The sequence below is a fragment of the Micromys minutus genome (genome assembly GCF_963924665.1).
Source record: "Micromys minutus genome assembly, chromosome: 19".
NCBI classification, from domain to species: domain Eukaryota; kingdom Metazoa; phylum Chordata; class Mammalia; order Rodentia; family Muridae; genus Micromys; species Micromys minutus.
In genome coordinates, this window is record NC_137954.1 from 53,085,448 (window position 1) to 53,107,409 (window position 21,962).

Sequence of the window (21,962 nt, forward strand, 5' to 3'; positions counted from 1 at the left end):
TCATCAACCCTACTTGTTGGCAGGGTCCTGAGTGGAACAAGATATCACACACTGAAAGCAAAGGTTATTCACAGACATGTGATCTGGTCTTTGTCATGTGTTATAAAACCATCAGAAGTCAGTTATGAGGTCTCCAACCTGAAGCCTTTTACTGTTTTGCTTTTAATTTTTTTGTGTGTGAGGCATGTGTGTGCATTCACATGTGTGCTCACCCATGCACATATATGTAGAAGACATAAGAAGATAGCAGGCATCCTTCTCTGTCCTTCATCTTCTTTTTGTGATACAATGTCTCTCACTGAACCTGAAACCTAGTTTCTGCTGGGCTAGTTTACTGCTTCCTATTTCCGTCCCCCAGTGCTGGGGTAACAGGGTTTATATGGGTGCAGGGGGTCCAAACTCAGGTCTTTATGATTACCTCTAAAGCACTCTTATTCAGTGAGCCATCTTTCCAGTCAGAGTAGATTGTTTCCTATTGTTTAATTGTGTATAGCCAGAGCAACTTCCCAGTATACTTGTGGTGCCTCTCAGTCACAGAGAACACAAGACACAGAACCTTTCATCTATTCAGCACAGAAGCTGTATGTGGAAGACACAGCCCCACTGGTGTGCACAAAAGCTGTATGTGGAAGACACAGCCCCACTGGTGTGCACAAAAGCTGTATGTGGAAGACACAGCCCCACTGGTGTGCATGAGAAAGTGTGGTCCCACCAGGCAGATGGAGAGCTGAGAAGACAGCAGTGTGGTGAGCTCCATGACGCTGGTGTTGTTCAAGATCTTTCTAGAACACTGAGAAGTTAGCTTAACTCTTGCTTCTTACCTCCATATCCGTCCGTCTCTGGAAAGGACTGACACCGGAAAAATAGAGACTATTCAAACACATGCTTAGAATTTATCAAATGTTGTTATTTTGTCACACTGGATTCAGACTTATTTACTTATTTATCTATTTACTTATTGAGACAGGGTCTCACTATGTGGCCCTGGTTGGCCTGGAACTCACTGCATAAACCAGGCTGGCAGTAGAATTCACAGAGATCCACCTGCCTTTGTTTTTCCTGTTCTGAGATTAAAGGAATGTTTGACCCTGCTGGGCACTGGCTTTTGACTGTTATGAAACAAATAAAAATTGCTGATAGTTATGTGCCTCTTGTGGACCTCTGACCTGTTTTGGTGTCGTGTCTTACCTCTTCACAAGCTGCTGCTTTTCCTTCTTATGCTCCTACTTCCATCCACACATCAATAAATCATTATTATACCCCATTGTCTTTATTCACGCATCCAGGACCATGGTTCCGTTTCCCATGGTGTGCAGTACACAGCTACTGAAGGCTGGTCCACAGACTCCTATGAATGGCTCCCCCAAGGCATGCAGCCTGCCTGGCATTCTCACTCTGCTCAGAGATGTCTGGTGATGTGTTATAGATAATGCATTTCTCCCTCCCCACAGCCTTGATCATGTGATCATCCTTGATCATGTGACCAAGCCCTATTTCATCGATCTATTTCCGACAAGAGGACAATTAGCTACTGTAACCAGAGCATCAGTGGATCCCCTTCCGTACCCAGGATTTATGTACATGTTTCTCTTTATTCTGAGTTGACTTGTAAATAATCATCTTCCTGATTGTAATAAGAAAAGGATACTCAGTAAAACTTAAAAATATTTATTAGTATGAATCATACCAATGGGTTAAAATCAAAAGCAATTGATACAAAGGAGTGCCGACCAAAACGCTTTATCAGAATGGAGTACAAGGTGTGAAGGGCCTAGGTGTCTGCAGAGGGATCTTCTAGGTGCAAACCTGGGTCCAGCCCAAGTGGAAACCCTTTACAAAAACACTGGAAAGGGCAACAGTCTGTGTGACAGCATGAAAGCTGGGTCCCGGTGAGCACTGCTGACTGCTGGCTGCTTACCCTCACTCAGAACGTCTGGAGAAGCAAGAAGCCTATGCAGACCCGTGACCATGATGGCAGAGGAAACATTTGGATCCTCCGAACCTCCCTCACTGGGGTACAGCCCATGCTGTTAGCTAGAATGCAGGTTAGTCTGCAAGATGACATCATATCCAGTACCCTAATATACCACTTTTAATGAAAAATGGTGAGTCGATTCTGTACCTGTGTAAAACATTTGCACAACCCTTACACTGTCCTTCAGGACTCCTAACAAGAAAGAATCCTTTTGACAATCTGTGCTTCACTTATGGACACAAGGTCGTGAGCCAAACACAGCCACTCTGAAGTGGATTACATGTAGGTATAGCTGACATAAAAATCATATTTACACATATACAAACACGCCACCTGTGAGAGATAAGAAAATGGGGGTTGGGAAGGGAATTTGGGGAGTAACCATAAGGACACTACATCCTATGTCTGGATCAATTGTCATTTCTAGGTATTTGTTATGGTCAATTGTTAAAACATTCCCAAAGGATGCCAAGCCAAGGGGAGAGAAACATCCACACCTACCTGCAGAAAAGGCCCAAAATGGTGTAAATATTTCTGTGCCCAAGTACCACATCTCTTTTTACTCATTCCGGTGGCACATATGCAGACTTACCCTCTGCATGGCTTTGATACTGACCATGGCAATACAGCTGGGAAAAGCAAGGTATCCTGCCCTTGCATGCTTCTCCAATCCACCCAGGGCAGCTCACTGCCAAGGGGAAGCCCAGACAGTTCAAGCAAAACTCAACCACTGCAAACTCAGTCCAAAGCTGCAGCATTCTCTTCTGGGAATGGTACCATTTTGGCTTGGAAATCTAGACAGACAGGCAGGTAAATATAAGCTCCCAGCAAAAGTTACCCCCAAACGGGGAAAGGTTCAAAAATAAGCTTGACACTAGCTGGAGAGAGGCCATTTTAACTTTAACCCAATTGTTCTTTGTTTGTTTGACCTGTAGTGAGTAAATGAATATCTTTTCCAGCACATGGAATCCTGTCACAGTGATGCTGGAGATACGGGACAGGCATTGATGGTCTTGAGAAGGCCCTGGCATGAGATAGAGATGCCATTTGCTAACAGTGTTTGAGGTGCCTGCTATGGGACATCTAGGGACACTCTTGAATCAAGACAAGTATTTGCTATCCCCTGCATTTTAAGATTCAGAAGCAGGAAGACTATGTTGAAGCCTACATCCTGGAGTTGACAAGCACTGTCTATGACTGGAACTTGGCACTGGCTGTTTAACAGCCTTTTCCCCCATAGGTGGCAAAGTTTAAGGGACTTGTTCTGATTTTATACCTTTAGGGGGTCCAGAATTTTGGGGTTCCTCTGACTGGTTTGCTGCAATCTATGATTAGCCTCTATGAATAGAAGTCTGCCCTACAATTTAGGCTCAAACATTTCTAGATGTGACATCATGACATTATCTCCTAATGCTCTGTGAAGTAATCATCCCCATGAGTAGAAACTCAGTGCAATGGGGGATGCATGCTGGGGATACCCCAATGTCTTCCAGCCACCACTGCTTACACAGCAACTACTTAATTATTTCAATCAGGGCCTCCCGACCCCAAAATTATATTAGTCTGATTGGGTTGCTTTAGGGATGACCATACCTTAGGAAAATATTCATCAGATAAATGAAGAAAAACAGGGATGGTGGTTTCTAGTCCAACTTCTGTCTCTCTTACAGGAGACCACTTCTCAGTTTGAGCAATGGTCCAGCTATGCATCTCTGATTTCCCTCAGAAAAGGAGGGTTATTTCCAATGCCAGCTAAGTGCTAACCTACTATTTAGCCTTTGCCTTTTGGTGAACTGGCCAGAAAGGAAGGCCCTGGCCCTGGAGACATTATTGGCATCTGACCAGGTGACATAGGAAATCAACAAAAAACAGCATTCTGAGATTTTCAGACAAATCTAAAAATTTTCTAATACTTCTTTAACAAAAACAGCAACTATACCTATTACCTAGAAAGTACAAGCCTTGCTGTGTGCATTTTATAAACCGAAGTCCATATTGCAATGGTACAGTGAGTTTTCCAGAGATTTCTACAATTTTTTTCAGGACACTTCCCTGTTCAGCATTCTGCCGGTCTTCCCAATGCTGCATACTCTCCAGCAGGCAGAGCTAGCCCTGTGGGCGGGGTCCTTCTGTGCGCACAGGACACGAGAAAAGGCTTTGGCTCCTTCCTTCTTGGTCTGTATGCTATGCCCTTGGCTCAGCAGCACCGCCGGCCAGCTTGCAAACTCTGGTTCCCCAGCTTGATCCCTCCACTGCTGCCATTTTCATGGGGGTCCAAGGGTGGGATCTGCCGGCCTGTGAGAGAGAAGAGGAGGCCATGATTGAAACTCTCTTATTTTAAAAAGTCAGCATGTTTGGGTACAATGCATACCAGTATTTGGGGGAGGGGCTAGCTTCTTCCTCTTTTCCTTCACTACCCCTCTCTTTCCCCTCCGTTCCTCCAGCCTTCCTTTTCCCCTGTTCTCACTTTTTCCCTTCTTTTCTTCCCAGTAATTCTGCATGGGGTCAAACTCAAGTTTAAAAGGCTGAGGGAATTTATCAGCAGCTTCCTGACCATGCAGATATCCCAAGAACAGGAGAAGGGATCGTACTCTGCAGAACCACCTGACCCCTCCATCACTCAGAGCCTCGGCCTTCCCATGGAGCCACTCGACTTTGTATGAGTGAGCACTTCAGATTTTCTGCCAGTAGAACTACCGTGGTCAGACATGCACCTTACCAGTCCTGTTCTGTGAGGGCCTTGGCTCGTCAGCGTCAAGGCCCTTAGGATGTGGTTCACAGGAGGCAGTACCTAATGTCGTGTACATGCCACCTTATTTTATTCGTTGGATTTTAACTTTTGTAAATAAACACAAATAAAAGCATAAAAAGACAAAGAGAATGAGGGAGTAGCAACAGCTAAAGGTCTGGGTTTGTTTGGATGGACCTTACTAATGGCTGCAGGTCTTGGGGTTGTACTAGGAACCACTGGCTTATGTGTGTGAAGCAGGAGGAATGTGTGGCACGGAAACTTCATGTCCACAGAGACAGGGACGTCTGGAAACAGCATGCTCAGGCAGTCTCATTGCTATTAGAGACTCATCATGAGTCCCTCCTAGAAAGTCTTGGAATGGCCACAATCACCACCATTTTTTGGGACATTGCTGAAGGCCATGGTGACTAAACAGTGGTTCTTATTATAACCCACATCTGGATTTTCAGTGGATCCTTAACCCTATGTTCCACCAATGGTCTCTTTTTCTTTACTTCTCTCTTCTGTTTCTCTATGTATCCTGTAAAAAGGACATGGAATGCTAGCTCTAAAATGGAAGATTCAAACAAACAAACAAACAAGCAACAACATCAAAACCCGACAGCTGACTACAGGAGAAATTATTTCCAAATGCTTTGCTTTTTTTTTTTTTTTCTGTTTCAAAAACTTTATTTTTTTCTTGGTCTAAGACTTGGTAGAGGCTCCAGGGCAGTTACAAAGTGGCCTAGTGGCTTTAGAGGTTCATTCGGGTGGAGGTCCTGAGGCGGCTAGTGCAGCAGAGGAAGGAGCCCCTTGGAAGGCACAGAGGCCTCCTAGTCGTGTTTGAGAGTGAGGCGCTCAAATAGATACTCGCCCAGAGATCCCTGGGGCACGCAGTCTGCACTGGCTGTTGGTCAGGTGGCTGCCCATCTTCTTGATGAGTTTCACCTCCTTATCCAGGAAGTGGCTTTCCAGGAAGTCACAGAGATGCTGGTCTGCGCTGGTAGAACCCAGGGCATGCAGGTCCAAGAGGGCCTGGTTCAGGTTCTTCTCCAGGGCCAAGGCAGCTTCCATGGCCTCCAGAGTTTTACCCCACTCATCTTGAGATGGCTTCTGCACATCCTGGAAGAGTGTACGGCCCCCACGTTCGTTCTGCAACTTGAGGAGACGCTTCTTGCGTCTTCTCCTTGGCCAATTCTCCGAAGAAGTGGCCTACGCCCTCCAAAGCCACGTCATCGCCATCGAAAAAGAAGCCCAGAGAGAGGTAGGTGTAGGAGGCCCGCAGGTGCAGGTTGACCAGGCAGTCAGTTCACGGCAGCTTCCACTTCGGTGGAATAATTCTGACGGATCTGAGAAGTCATGGCTGGTCAGAGTACGGGGCAGACCGCGAAGACGGTGTTGGTTGGTCCTAGGAGCCGGAGACGGCAAGAAGATGGTCCCGGAGGCTGCGACTGGAGAGACTTGTAGGGCAGCTAGAAGCTAAGATGGGAGCCCCCGGGTCTGTTCCGTTCAAACACTGTTGAAGCAAGACACAGACCCACGGGACCTAAAGGCCCTGCTGCTCTTTTGTTTTTAAGGCAAATTTATGCTACTTGTTTGGACCAAGTACAGAGCCAAAGAACCTGGAAGCTGGAGGCCTTTGGCATAAGAGGCGAGATACGGTTTCAGGCTTTAGTGCGTTGTGCAGGGTGGGTGATGCAGATACTCTGCAAAGCTCAGGCACACAGACAAGCGAATGCCTCTGGCATTTGACTCAAGGTGAACAGAAGAAATGAACATCTGACAGACTGAATGGAAAGTTCCAGCAATTTTGACAGATTCATCTGCCATGCTACACAGCCAGCAAGCTATACAGAGGTTTGTAGGCTGTTCCCAAGAAGAGCTTAGCAGAAACAACAGGACAGTCAGTATTGCCCTTCTTTATTCAAGACATTTCCTGAACTGTAGTCACAATTGAAAGGAACGTTTTTGTCTATCTATTTAATACTTGGTCAACCTAAAGTAGTAATAAAGACTAACGTGCCAGCACCTGGCCCTGAGGATTTACTTCAGTCTCACCCACCCAAACTAAGTGCTGCCTGCTCTTCAGGCCAGCCCTATGTTGAGAGGCCTAACATCATCAAGCTACAGACTCATGTAGATAAATACTATTTTACAAGGGTTTCACTTTTTGCGTCTGAATTTTTTGGATAAGACTATAATTCACACTGGTACATTATGGATGACTTAAAAGATGAGAATTGTTTACTTGTAAGTACGGGATCTTAAAATTTAGTACCTATGACAATGACACAGGTCCTGAGTCAGACACTTTGGCTTTGCCTAATGTGAACACCAACCTAGCTAACTTGCATGTGCCCTTGAGGCCTCCATTGTGTGCCTTTCATAATTCTGTGTAAATTGCTCCAAAGATAGATGAAGTATATAACTGTGATGTTTATTAAACAGACTGTGGAAACCTAGAAACAAAGTGCACCTTGTGAACACACTAGAAGTGCAGGGTGTCCATCTGTCCACACTCCCATGTTTCCTCCATCTCTCCTGTTCTCTCATCTTCCAGCCACATACTCGACAGGCTTTGACCACTATATGCAAACAGCCTCCTCTCATGGGTTTCAAATTCCTTTGCAAGGTTTTTGAACCAGCTGTCAAACCTGGCTCCTTTCACCTACCCATGCTTTTGCGGTTCTCGGTTCTCTGAAGCCTCACTTCTATAAGATACAATGTTTCTCCTGCTGTAGGCTCAGAGCTCTGAAGCATCCGTTATGAGAATAAGATACAATGTTTTTCCGGCTGTAGGCTCAGAGCTGGGTAATAGAGGCACCCACTGAAGTGCCCCGCTTCCTGTGTCCAGGGATAAGGTATTGCATCAAGTACCCATGGTCAGCAAGAAAAGCAGGGATCATTTATTAAGAAAGAGAGAGAGAGGCTCCGGGGCTCGGGAGTGGGCTGGCAAGCTGGGAGAAATGTGGACCTAGAAGCATGGGTTCAGTGGTTTCTGAATCCTTCAGAACTCATTCACATGGCATGGACTTTTCTCTGGCAGACTACAGGTGGCGTGGGTGGGGAAGGGTTTCCAGTCTTTTTAACTTATTTGTTGAGTGAGTAGATTCTCTCCCATGCTACATTCCCTTAATCTACTAAGATATGTTCCAAGACCAAGCCCCAGGCAGACATCTGAAAACACTGAAGAATACCAAATGCTTAGATATCATACTTTCCCCTATACTTAATATACCTATGATAAAGTTTCACTTGTAAACTAGATATATTATGAGACTTACAATAGTAACAAATCATAAATTAGAACAATTATAGTAGAAGGTTGTATTGAAAGTTGTTAAGACATGAATTTTTTTATTTCTGGGATTTCCATTTAGTGTTTCCAGGTTGTGGATGCCACTGACACCATGCATGAGGAGAACTGCTGTATTTCTCAGAGAGAGAATGAATTTGGATCCTTCAGACTTCATTGTTATCTTCGGATAGAAGCCATTTTGAGATTTGAGAGTCCTTTACCCAGTTAAATACGCCTGGACCAGTTATGTAAATTCCCTGAGCTCTTCTTCTTTCCATTATAGAGCATAAGAGACAGTAAATTTGACAACTCCCACACAGTGTATATGTCATTACTAATGTGTAAGGGACTTGGGACAATAATGGGGATTCCTGGCAGCAGTGGGTACTGGCCAGGACTGGGAGGTCTTCGCCTGGGAAGAAATGCCTAATGTTCATGGCCAAGAGGCATGGTTGGGTCTCAAGGTTCAGTTAGAAGGGTCTCCTGTTTGTCTGGAGACCACTCGGCTTGGGAACATCACATAGTTCCATATCAAACAGTGTGAGAAAAATGAAGGGTGCCCACTTTAAAGCAGGACAGAGAAGAGCTGAATATCAACAAACACCCTTCAAGAGCTAAGCAAACAGCACTGTGGAGACTCCCAGCTCCTGTACTGTGCTCCAAGGCCTTCAGAACTTGTTGGGTCACTGTTCTCAAGCAAAGGAATGGTTCTGGAAATTGGTCACAGCGTTCTGCACCAAGGAGATGTGCTCAGAACACAGGATTTTATTTACCTGGACACAGAACTGAGTTGAAATGTGTGTCAACATCTGGACAGGATGAAGTGTCCTCTGGATGTTTTTATTCCTACAGAATTTCCCCAACCATGCCACCTCCACAACAAGCTGTTCTTGAACATGAATACTAGCCCAGAGTGTTTATTTTAACACAGTTCAGATTATGTAAGATTCTCTTGGGGGAGAAGTTTAAAAGACCCCACCACCATCCTGTTTTCCTGAAAATTATTAGTCCAGGAATGCAAAATATGGAAATAAATTCCAAACCTATGACTTAGGCCAGCTAACTAACACACACACACACACACACACACACACACACACACACACACACACACACACACAGAATAAAGCAGTATGCTTTCCTGCAGCTGCTCACGACTGATGTACTCTGGCATCCACTTCCTGTGTGCTCCAGCTACTCTGTGACAGTTCTGCTGCCTGTCGCTCTTCTTTCTATCCATTCTACAAAGGCTTGGCTCTTTCCTTCAGTGTCAAGTGTGTCTAGAAGTTGTTATATGACTGTTTCTGATCTTGACTCTCTATATCCTCCAGATTGGTGATCTGATCAAGGTTGCTAGGGCTTGCCAGAACTTATTTCTTGATAATGGCCTCAAAGACTCAGCGGTGGGGATAAGGTTTCTTTGTGGAACACTGCAGTGGCTCATCCATGACCAGAGCTCACTCCTAGCAACTGTCCTCTGGTTACTACAACAGAGACAATACAAAAAAAAAATGTTTTGTATTGTTGTTTTGCTTTTTAAAACAGGGTCTCTCTATGTAGTCCTGACTGTCCTGGAACTAACTGTGTAGACTAGGCTAGCCTCAAACTTCCAGAGATCCACCTACCTTTACAGGAGTGTGACAATTAAGTGTGCACCACAACACCTGGCCCGGAGAAAACTTTTACTATTAGGATAAAGATTCTGACGTGAGGAGTGAGTTTGGATGCTCGAAAGGACCAGAACAGACTAGGAGACAGATGGTGCCCTTGGTAAGGAAACCCATAGAAAGCTCACGCCCAGGATGATGAGAACAACAAACAAAGGAAACAAGAAAAGACAGAAAGAAGAGGGGCAAAGAAATCCATACGGAGAAGCCAGGCAAGACCCCACAACTGGGTGGGAATGAGAAGATGAAAGTAGAGAACCCCAGATCTGGAAGGTAAATGAGTCTAAGGAGCCAGAGAAGGCCTCATAACAATATCTCTTAACAATATCTAACATATATCCTGGTTTTAATAAAAGAGAAAAATTAGGGGGGAATATTCAGGCAGAGAAAGCCATGGCTGTGTTACCAAGAAGAGAGCAAAAAGGGGAGCTGTTCCTATTGGCTACCAACCCAGTGACTTCATCCCAAGTGACAGATTTCAGTGGAGTGACATCAATAAAAAGACTTCTGCTATAAAAAAATGAAAGCCTCCCCACCCCCAACCCAGCACCACGTTCCCTCTTGAAAGTGATAAGCTTTTTCTAAAACAAATTTTTGGTTTACAAAGATTGGGCAGTGTAGCTCCTGTATGCTTCTTGTCTTCAGCTCAAAGCTCCTTTGTTATTCTTTTGCATTAGTATAAAATGCCAGTTCCAACAGACGAGCTAATATTAACCTACTATGGCTAGCTACAACCTTCAGTTTTTGCATAGGGTTCTCTTGGTTTTACATTCTGTGAATTTTGATAAGTGTCTAATGACATGTCTTCATCATTACAACAACACACAGTCATTTCCTTGCCTTAGTTCCTCCTGTCCTTTAGCCATCTGGAAGAGGACTATCAGCTAGGAAAATGCCCCCATAAGACTGGCCTATAGACAAGCCTGTAAACACTTATTGGTTGACAATTGATGGACTGATTGATTGATTATGTGTAAGAAGATTACTGTGGACAGTGACATCCCTCAGTAGGTGATCTTAGGATGTATAGGAAAGAAAAGAGTAAGTCAGAAGGCGGGATCTGATAAGTAGTGTTCCTCCATGGCCTCTGTTTCAGTTCCTGCCTCCAGGTTCCTTCCTTGAACTCCTGTTCTGACTTCCCTTCAAGATGGACTATGAGCTGTAAGATGAAGTAAGTCCTTTCCTCTCCACTTTGCTTCCAGTCATGGTATTTATCATAGCAATAGAAACTTAACTAGACCTTTCCCTCAACCTGACAACCACCAAACTGACCTGTTTATCTAACAATAGTTAAAAACTAGATTCAGAATATTTACATATAATACTGATGAAACTCTCTTTAAAGCAATATAGGGTGGGGAGCTACAGGAAAGAAATGGGACAAGTTGAGTGGTTATGTGTACATGATGATTAAATTTACTTATATACTATAAGTTTTACATTTTCTATAATAAAATAATTTTCTAATGTTGCCTGGAATGCACTGTTACAAAGTCGCCATGGTTAACAACTTAACAGGCAACCTTATAAGAAACAGAATTTCTGGAGAATGTATTATTTATCATTATATGTTGCATAGTTTGATAATATAAAATCAGGATTTTATATAAACTACTCTGTAGTATTTGTTTCACAATTTGTCTTTTTAGGTCAGTAACAAGATTCACATCATTACTTTAAATCACTAGTTTATGTTAGTGTACCACAATTTAAAAAAAAACAAACTATGTCTCAATTTTGGTGCAGTTTAGTCATTTCCTGTTTTCTCTGACTGTGGAGAATATTACCAGAAAATTGCTGTACAAAGTCAGGAGACAGAAACAACCCAGACTCCATATTCTGGCCTCTAACCCACCAGCTATAAAACACAGCAAGTCACAAGATGGTATCCTCATGGTAACACAGTGAGGGGACATCAATGAGTTAACACACACTTTAGCCCTTCCAACAATGGTCCCTGTGCTGACCCACCCTGAAATTATTTTCTGAAGCCTGAATGAATATTATGGCTTCATCTGAAGAAAAGATCCTCGGGCTGTTAGAGCCAACAGCATTGAGGTCTGGCTCCCACTGGTACATCCATTGAGCTCTCATTATCTCTATCCTAGATTCATTGATTATCCCAACTGATTGAAGTCTCTTCTTCTAAGGAGGAGGAGTGTCTTTGTAAATGTTAACTTGCCTAAAACATAGATGGGGCTTTGCATTGCACTGAGAATATCACACCCTTTCCTCATTACAAGACCCTGTTTCTGCCCCCAGCTGATCCCACGTATCAGCTCCCATTGCAGGGACTTAACTACTGTGATTTTCAGTAAATCTGAAGCTGCAGATTAACCATTTCCTTGGGAAGATATTCTTTCCCAGTCTAAAGTCCCTACCTGTCACCCTCTCTTATAGTCCTTGACTTTTGGTGCCACAGGTCTTACTGTCAGTGTCTGTTGTCCACCATGATGTCTTGCATGATATCAAATTCATAAAGGTGCACACCATATATTTTTTGAATAATCAAAACAGGAGAGTCTAGGCTTGTCCAAATTGTTGATATTATTCATACATAAGTCACCACAGAAAAATAATTACATTTCTTTTAATCTAGTGAGCTCATAAAAACCTTACTTTCTGGAATATTGTGTGATACGGATGTGGGTTGAGTTCTATATTGTCTACCAGTGTCAGCTTCACGAACACCGTGAGAAAATGTCTGCTGCTAGAGAACATACATGTAGGGGCAGACATTTAGAGGATCATGGGAAGACAGAGCACATTCACATGTCAAAATGGCAAAGAGAACATCAATTAGCGCCTGCTCAAGGCTCATACAAGGGAGAGTGGAATGCGGTTTGCAAAAGGAGAAGGAAGGTCCAGGGTCAGCAGCCATACAAGGAAGAGCTGAGGAGCAGGGCTGAAGTGCAGGGACCTCATCTACAGCATCTGCATCCTCTCTCCTCCAAAGCAGAGCACTGCACAGTGCTCCCGAAGGTATCAACACCATCTGTTCTGGGTTTTCAGCACTGCAACAGCTGAGCAGTAACAGTACAGTCTCTGTGTTGTCTTGTACCATTTTAAAAAGAAAATCAAGTGTACAATTATTCCCTTAGCCAAGAAAAACAATAAAAAGCCCCTGAACAAAACCATGAGGAGAGAGTGAGCCACACACAACAGGACAAAGCAGATGATGCCTCACCTCAGAGAATGGCATCTGAAGGAACAGACACCAAGGGATGCAGCAGCACAGAACAGACAGCCTGGACCAGCCAGGACAGGCAGTGGCAGGGACCCTTTAACTGCCATAACGTTTTGGTGAAGAGTTTGCAGTTCAAAGGTGTACTGGCTTCCTCTTGGAAAACCTAGTTGTTCATTTCTGGTGTATGAACACCATGAGAATAAATCAGAAAGGCGTTTGAATCTTCATCCAAGTCAGTGTGAATTAATTTTTGTGAGCACAACCTTTTTAAATGGGCTGTTATTATCCTCACTGCTCTTTCCTGGTTTTATTGTATCTTTTCTCCTGGGCATGTCTGTCTCCGCCACGCTGCCTCTAGAGCATAGGCATCAGCAGTCTACAGCTCTATTTTAAGCTTGGGTAGGAGCGTGTGTAATGTAAGTTGGGACAGTGCAAAGGAAACTCATGAGGTCTGCTGCAGTCTACTCAGTTGTAGGCAAAATTGTACTTTGGTATAAAACCCCATTTTGAAGCAATTCGCCTGAAAGAGGGAGGTGCCGGAGCTCATAGACACAGTGGAGAGAGACTGAGCTAGAAGTAGATGGGTAGAGGTGATAGACAGACAGACAGACAGATGGATCAACAGAGATGGACATAGTAGGATAGAGGTGGAGAGCTAGAAATAATGAAAAGAGATTGAAAATAGATCAGAGGATAGTGACAACTGGACAGATGGATAATGCTGGTACAGAGACAGACAGTATGGCAGTGGAGGGGAGACAGACAGATAACATATAGAGGGATGACTGGAGGCTCCACTACTCATCTATAGGCTTCCTTTGCTAAGTGTTTATAACTAAAGAATAAGACACAGAAACAAACATTTGTTTATTTGACATGAAGAAGAGAAAACATGGGCTTATTTTGGGATAGGGAAGCTGCAATTACTCCATGCTTACACAAAAGACTTGTTTTTCTAGGTGAAGCAGACCACCAGAAGTGAGGAACGAAGTATTCAGAACCTTTATCACTGCAACCCACAAAGACCCCTGGGATGGACAGAGATTTAGGATGGTTGAGTTATAAAAAGAAATCTTTTTGAGGTGTCAGTACTCAATATCTAGGCTTTTTATTTTCTTTGATGTCTTTACTAGACTTTTAAAAAATTAATAATGACTTTCATCAAGCTCAGAGGGTCTCCTCATGTGAGGTGAATTTAATGCACATTAAAACAAAAACAAACAAACAAACAAAAAAAACAGAGCTTCCTATGTGATCCCTGCCTTGCCTTGTCTCAAGGAGCTCACACTGAAGAGCAGGCTCTACCAAACAGGACAAGCCGTACAGGCAGAGACGTTGTGGGTAACGGTTTGGGGCAGCTCATTAAAACTGTCTGCAGCTGGTTGTGCTGACTATAATCCCAAGACATAGGAGTCTGTGGAAGAGCATTGTTACAAGTTCAAAGCCAACCTTGGCTACAGGGCAAAACCCTGTCTCAAAAAATAAAACAAATATAACAACAAAACACATTTTTAAAAAGAAAATGTTTAACAAGTGCATGTACCAGAAAAACCTGACACCCCTGGATAAGAATTGGCTTACTACAGGGCAATAAAGGGCTCAGGGTAGCAAGTTTGGGTGAAACCTCTCACAGTCTCTCGGAGCGACACAGCACAGAAAGCATGTGTTCTCACAGTCTGTCACAAGAAATGGTTGAGATGTGAGAACATGGGTGCCCAACACCAAACCACAGCTGAGCCGGCCAAGAAACCATTCAGCCCAGTGAGCTTGTGGTTTCTCTGTTGAACGAGTAAATATCAGCGGGTGGGGAGGTGAGGGTAGGGCTGAGGGAGGGGTGAGGGGATTCTCATGGAGGTGGATGGAAGGGAAGCAGCAGAGTTACCATGGTGGCAGCGGAGAGGCTGAGCATTCTTTTGCACACTTGCACACAGTGGAAGTAATTCAGGTCAGAGTTCTCCAGTGCCGTGAATTCTCCTTCAGGCCAATGCAAACAAACCAAAGGTTCTCTGCTGTTCTCAGAATCCAGAGTAATGGATGGAAACCAGGAAAATGTAAAGTAGCTGGAACCTGAGAGCTACTAGCCTTAAACTCAACTGAAAGTGAGCCTAGGCACAGAATCCCAGTGAGTGGGCCGAGTGCCTTTGGAAATGACCAGAGCTAAGGCTTTCTAAGCACAGCTGATGACTGAAAGGTGTTCTGATCCTTCTATAGTGGGTTCCTACGAAGCCCTCAGCTGATAGGGAGACTTCTCCCAGCCTCTGATAACATACTGACCAACCAAGGCTTTGCTCAGTTTTATGGTCAGTAGGTATTTTTCTGGTGGAAGCTAGAACACGTTATGGCCAGAGTTTATAAAGGTGACTTCTGGTGTGCTTGGAACTGAACAGCTGCAGACAAATGTGCCAGCACACCCACCCGAGGTAAACAGCTGAGGTGAGTCATCCATGGGAAAACACCATAAGGAAGGAGAGGTACAGCCTGACCCAAAGCTGTCACTTCTCAAGAATAGGAATAACAGAAAGCCTCTGCCCAGTTCCCAACTACAGGTCACATGAGAGGAAAACATTTTATGTGAACGATTACATAGCAAAATAAATCACTCAAAGGTCCTTTTACTGTGCTTAGAGTCACTTGATTTAATGGCTAAACTTCTACCACAACACCATCTACTTCATTTCCACCATCAAAATACAAAATGCATTGCCTCAGAGCACATGATTCCAAGTATATACTCTGTTCTTGCAACAGTTGTGCTATACTGGTCCACAAAACAGGAGGAACAGTGTAAGGTGCAGAATTAGGGACAGTTAGGAAGTCTGAGGCAAAATAGTCTCTCTCTCTGAAATGGCCACATAAACAATACTGAAATATCTGCAGCATCGAGGGGAGGACAGTCCTAGCCAGACAGGAAATTTCAAATAATGATCACTGGGGAGGGAGAATCAGCCCATTTGTCAGTTGTCCAATGCAGAGCAGTCAGCCTTGAAACCATGTCCATACAAAAAAAATGAACTCAGCAAGTTGTATTTATAGGTACAAGTATACACATATGTATGCATATGCACGGGATAATAACGATGAAAAAAAGATTATCAACTTGGAAATAGTGGGGGATATGGGAGGGGATGGAAGGAGAGAATCTGGGAGAAGCTTGAGAGAGAAAAGGAAGCTGGGAAGTGATAATTTAATTTCAATTAAAACTAATTTTAAGAAGAAAATTAAAGCCAGCCATCATATTTCTTAAAAAAAAAAAAAAAAAAAAAAAAAAGGAAGTAAGAGGAGAGAAAGAAAGGAAGGAAGGCAGACAGACACGAACAGAAGGAGTGTAAATGCAGCCATAGCTGCAGGGCGCACAGTGTGACCTCAGCCAGACTGTGGGGTTCACTGACAGCATCAGACAAATTCACACAGATGAAAAGCTGGCCTTTTACTCCCCCAGAGCGTACTAAGTCGGGCTGAGAACGCAATTGTGGCACTCACTGATCCCTTGAAAGAGCTCCTCAATATTGATGGCATTCTTTGCACTTGTCTCCACCACGATGGCACCTATGGATTCAGCATATTCCTTAGCATCCTTCAGGGGCACCTCCCTAGAAAAAGAGGTCAAACAAAATGTGAGTGCTGGTTATAAAACACGAAAAGTCAGGAGGCCAAACAAACAGCACTTGTGGAAACCTTTGCTTTCCTATAGAATAACAATGTAATCACTTCTCAAGCATTGAAAACTTTAGGATGGGTGCATCTTAGAAGCTGGTTTCTATCAGGCACAGTAGCACACAGCTTTAATCCTAGTAAATAGATCTCTGTGAGTTTACGTCCAGCCTGGTCTACACTGTGAGTACCAGGACAGCCAAGGCTACAGAGAGAAAACCTGTCTCAAAAAGAAAAAGAGGAGGGGAGGGAAGGGGGCAGGAGGAGGGAGAGGAGGGAGAGGAGGGAGAGGAGGGAGAGGAGGGAGAGGAGGAGGGAGTAGAGAATGAGGAGAGAGGAGGAGGAAGAATAAGAAGAGATGTAATTGGTCTCTGGCAACCAGGGACAAGCCCCAAATTTATAAAACAGTGCACTCTCCACAGAAGGAGTGGATTTCTGGACATCAGAGAAAATGGTTTTAAGTATTGGTTATGAATATTCTAGGACATTCCAGATTGCAGAGCCAGGGGATGGATGCTCCCTTGAAAACTCACTCTGAAACTTAATGGCCATGATGAACGTATTGAGACGTGAGAGCCGTAAGAAGATTAAGCTGGAGGGCCGGGGCCAGTGTATTTATTAAAGAGAGAGCTCAACCCGATTTTTCTCTTTGCCCTTCCACCTTGACAATCAGTGTCCTTTCCTTAGCATAAGACAGTTCAAACACCATCTTGGAATCAGAATCAGAAAGCCTACTGGCTCCTTGATACTGAATTTCCCAGCTTCCAGATTTGTGAGTCTATATATTTTGCGCAAATTATCCAGTCAGTGGTATTCTGTTACACACTAAAACAGACCGTGGTAGGCTACTTTCAACCTTTATTTTCCATCACATGACTCAACACTAACAATAACACACTGTGCATGCAATAGAGTACAGCTTTTGACATGTTTTATACATGACAGTTTGGCCATATCTGAAGGTTCAGCATCCAGGTACTCAACTAATTGCAGATTAAAAATATAAAACCAAGCCAGTGTGACTGTAACAAACATGTGTAGACCTTCCCATGGACATCACTTCCTAAGTGATACTGAATAACTAGTTCTTTACTCAGTGAACAGGAACGAGAATGGCCCTTATTGGCTCATATGTTTGAACACTTGGTCCCCAGTTGATGGAACTGTTTGGAAACGACTGGGAAGTGTGTCCTGTTGGAGAAAGTGTCTCACTAGGGGCAGGCTGTGAGGTTTTGAAAGACTTATGCCATTCTCAGCATACACTCTTGCTTTCTGTTTGTGGATCAAGATGTGAGCTTTTAGCTCTTCCTACGACATCATACATTGTAACACTCTGAATTTGTGTTTTTATTCAGTGAATATTTATTACTGGCTCTTAAATACAGGCCTTCCTCTGAAGCCTAAGACAAACATATTTTGAGGATCTACATGATAGGTTGAACATGCTAGAACAGAGACAAAACATTTGGATACACTATAACAACAAAAGCCAAAGCATTTGATACATTGTAACACAAAGTTTACAGGAGGGCAAGGGTGGAACCCCATCCATTTAAGATGAGTCTGTGACATTTTCTTGGAGAAGACCATTTTTATATGATCATGAAGGCAAGTAGAACACAGGTGAAGATTGTAAGTGAACCAAGAGAAGGCCCAGAAGGAAGTGTACACTTGTTTCCTGACAGTCTCAAAAGCAGACTTCATATCTGAAGTCTGGGTGAAATGGTGCCCACACACAAATAACAGAGTTTGAAGGGACAAAGGAAAGTCAGAGTGGCTGGCACTGAGACAGAGAAGTTCCACTGGAGCTGTGGCAGGTACTCAGGAAGGTACACCATGCCTTCTTTGTTGATGGCTTCTGGAGGACAGGAAGGGACAACAATGGAAAACACAAGACAAAATGGGCTAAGGAGCTGAGCTTATAAAGGAGGCTGGGAGCTCTTTGTATGCTGCAGGTAAGAGACAATACATTTGAATAAAATGACAGTAGAAAGGAAGTGTGCCAAAAGAGATGAGACTCATCATCTCCTTCCCTTTTCTCCCCTCCCTTCACTAGTTGAGAAGGTGTCAGAGAAAGTGTATCCTCACGAAACTTGTCCAAGTTGGCTTCTATTGCTGTGATGAAGCACCATGACCAAAGCAACTTGGGGAGGAAAGGGCTTGGTTAGCTTACATGTCCTGATCACACTCTACCACTGAGAGAAGTCAGCAGGAACTGATCAGAGGCCAGGGAAGAGTGCTGCTCACTAGGAGGCTCCCCATGGGTGTCTCAGCCTGCCAATCTTCTACCACTCAGTGGGCTGGGCCCTCCCACATCAGTCATTACTACAGATTTGACTTCAGACCAATTAGATGCAGGTATTTTCTCAATTGAAGTTCCTCTTCCCAGATTGCCCTAGTTTTTGTCATGTTGATGAATAAACAACAAAAAGCCCACCACCAATAGCAACTCAAACCCCAGCCATAAGATAGGAGGACTTCCCAGGTCTCAGCTGTAGAAGGGTCTAACTAGAAACTGCCACACTAAAGGCAGTTGTCCTGCTAGGAGCTCAGCCCTGGGTCGGGTCCTCTATGAAGCCTTTCAGTGGCCTGGCTGATTAACTCTTGATGATTCAGAGACGAAAGAAAAGAAGAAAAATTAAACTGCTTTATACAGGCAAGTATGCATAGACATATATACATACATTCATATACCCACACTCTGGCCAGGCCTGATCGTGTGTCTCAATCAACTCCACAAGTATTCATTTATGGTTACACATATAAACATATACCTACATATAATGTACATGCCAGGCATGATTGTCTGTCTCAATCAACTCCACAAATATTCATTTATACTTATACATATAAACATACCTACATATAATGTACATACAGACAAAATATACATTTGGATGGATGGATGACACAGAGCCCCCAAGACAAACCAACCAACCAACAACTTTTTATCTTTTCTCTGGCTTTTAAAATGCCTTCTTAGACAAAAAGTTCTTTAGAAAATTACCTTATAGATAAAATGTTACAGAAAATGGGAGTTACAGAAGGATGTTGATACTAAGTTGAAAGAAGTGTTTCATTCTATATACTTCCTATAAGTTCAAAGCAACAGCTTTGACTTGGCTTTGTCTTATCATAGTATACACCCATGGCTTCATCCTTGGATCTAAACGGTTTTTTTTTGGTCACAAAATTGTCCCAAGTCTATTTCTCTTTTTAGTGTAATTATTAAAGCTTGCTTGTAGTTCTTATTATGCAGCCTTTACTTTCTATTATGAGGAGTAGGCACATTCTATTCTTGATTCTAACTTTATTACATCTTACTAGCAAACAATTAAAACCATCTCTTAAAACTTTCCTCCTAAAATTATTTGAATCAAATCAGTAATTCTGAAGATTCATCAATTCATCTAAAAACCATTAATTCATGAAAGTTCATCTTTATACTGATCTTCAGGACATCTGATCAATAGGGTAGGCTAATGCCCAGGGATTATTCTATTAATTTAATAATGACAGAAAAGGCATATCAGCTGCAAGAAGCAATTCTGAGATGAAGCTTCTTTGGAACCTTGCCAGTGACCTCACCCATTGCAGACCACACAAAAACAAAGGGCAGCCTACAGGAAGGCCGCCTGCTAACCCTAGCCTCTCGTAACGTTGTCCCAAGACTAAGTCAGATGGAAGATGAGTCTATCTTTGACACTCAATGAGTCTTCCTCACCAGAGACACTGTAGGCTATTATTTGCTGCCCCTAACTGATGAGCCTCTGGACTATGACAGATGACTCTTGAGGTTTTAGTGGCAATTTCTTCACATGAGGAAGGTTTCTGAAGGCATTATTCTATTTGCTTTAGCACGTTGGCCTATTACTAAATTTCATACTGAAGTCTTTATTAAGCTATATATACAGGGCAGAGCTTGACTCTGCCTGAACTTGAAGCAGGTAGGTCCAGCTGTTATGTGCCCCTGTCTACCTGTGTATGGGATTGGGGCACCTGGCACACAAGCCTTATAGAGATCACATAGAGCAACAATTCCTCCTCAACATCATTTTGGAATGCACAAGGGACAGGCTTAGCAGGACGAAGCAGCAGAAGGTCATCACTGTGTGTGACACAGTCTGAAGGAGGAGAGTAGAGAGCTGAATATGGCCAGCTCTTCTCGAAGAGAGAGAGAAGAAGGACACACTCCAAACTCCTTCCATGCTTAGAATGGATCTCATTAAGTAATGAACTGGCCCAGAATGACATTACCATGAGAAGTGTAAGCAGAATTTCCTCCAGGCCCCTTGCACGAGCCCACTTGCTTCGTGTAAGACTCCTAACAATGCAGCCACCCAGTGTCCACCCAGCATGCTGTTCTTCCTGTCATCACCACCACAAGTGAGACTCATGTGGTGCATGCAATATCTCAAAAAGTCAGTCACACAAGTCAAGATGGTACGGAGGGATGGGTACCATGCTCTGGTCAAAATAAAGTATGTTCCCCTTACACTTAACACGTTCATACATCTTAAGCTTGTTCACAGACACCAAACTGTAACCCAGCTTGCCTTGTAAAGCTTGTAGCCTGACTTTTTAAGAAACAGAGCCTCAGCCAATCACAACTGTTTGAGCCATGTTCAACTACGACAGTTATGAGCAGTAGCCAATCAGCAGTTGGCCTACCCCACTTTCATCTTTATATCTTGTTTCATTTTCTCTGAATATGATCTGATTGGCTGGTGGGTGTTGAGCCTTTTGAGAATGGGATTGCTGACTGATCCTAGAATTAAAAAAAAAAAAATCAAATTAAGATCTCTAAAACTAGCCACACCTCTAGTTCCAGCACTTAAAAGCAGAGGCAGGCAGATCTCTGTGAGTTCGAGGTTAGCCTGGTCTACAGAATGAGTTCCAGGATACCCAGGACTACACAGAGAAACCCTGTTTCAAAAAACGTACAAGAACTCTAAAACTAGATTTTCTAATGTATGTGGGCATGTTCAGGTTCGTGTTGCTGGAGATAAAACAATCTCACTAATGTTAGACTTTACCACCAAGCTACACCCCTGTACTGTATTTTTAAATTTTAATTAATTAATTTATGTGTGTGTATAATGTGTGAGTGTGAGTCACATGGCACCCATATGGAGGTAAGACCAGCTTCTGGGAGTCTTTTTTCCTTCCACAGCACAAGTGGTTATTTGCAGTCTCGATCTGCCAGTACAGAGAAGGACCAACCACTATTCAGAACCAGAATATGTTCATTATCATGCTTGATAAAAAGCACATAGGCGGACAAGATAGATAACTGGGTAAAGGTGCTTGTCACCAATCCCAATTTCACTCCTCAGAACTTATATAGTATATAGAATCATTTCTCTTTCCACACTCATTAAGGAAAATGTATGAACACACATGCACACTATTAATGTTGTTTTTTAATTCTCCTATAGTAATTGTCATTTTAG

General features: G+C 43.3%; 1 protein-coding gene and 1 pseudogene across 2 annotated transcripts in view; both read right to left on the reverse strand.

Annotated features, from left to right (window-relative positions):
• Positions 1-1,652: 1,652 nt before the first annotated feature.
• The window catches only part of RAB31 (RAB31, member RAS oncogene family), a 122,256-nt gene continuing 101,946 nt past the window's right edge, over positions 1,653-21,962 (reverse strand). The window contains exons 6-7 of the mRNA XM_080932846.1: positions 16,339-16,448; positions 1,653-4,270 (exon numbers count right to left, since the gene is read on the reverse strand). Of these exons, the coding sequence (XP_080788972.1) occupies positions 4,173-4,270; positions 16,339-16,448 (208 nt within the window). The 3' untranslated portion in view covers positions 1,653-4,172. The remainder of the gene's footprint in view (positions 4,271-16,338; positions 16,449-21,962) is intronic.
• LOC308432924 (ferritin light chain 1-like) lies at positions 5,540-6,067 on the reverse strand (annotated as a pseudogene). Its single transcript has one exon. The product of its transcript is annotated as a ferritin light chain 1-like (transcript).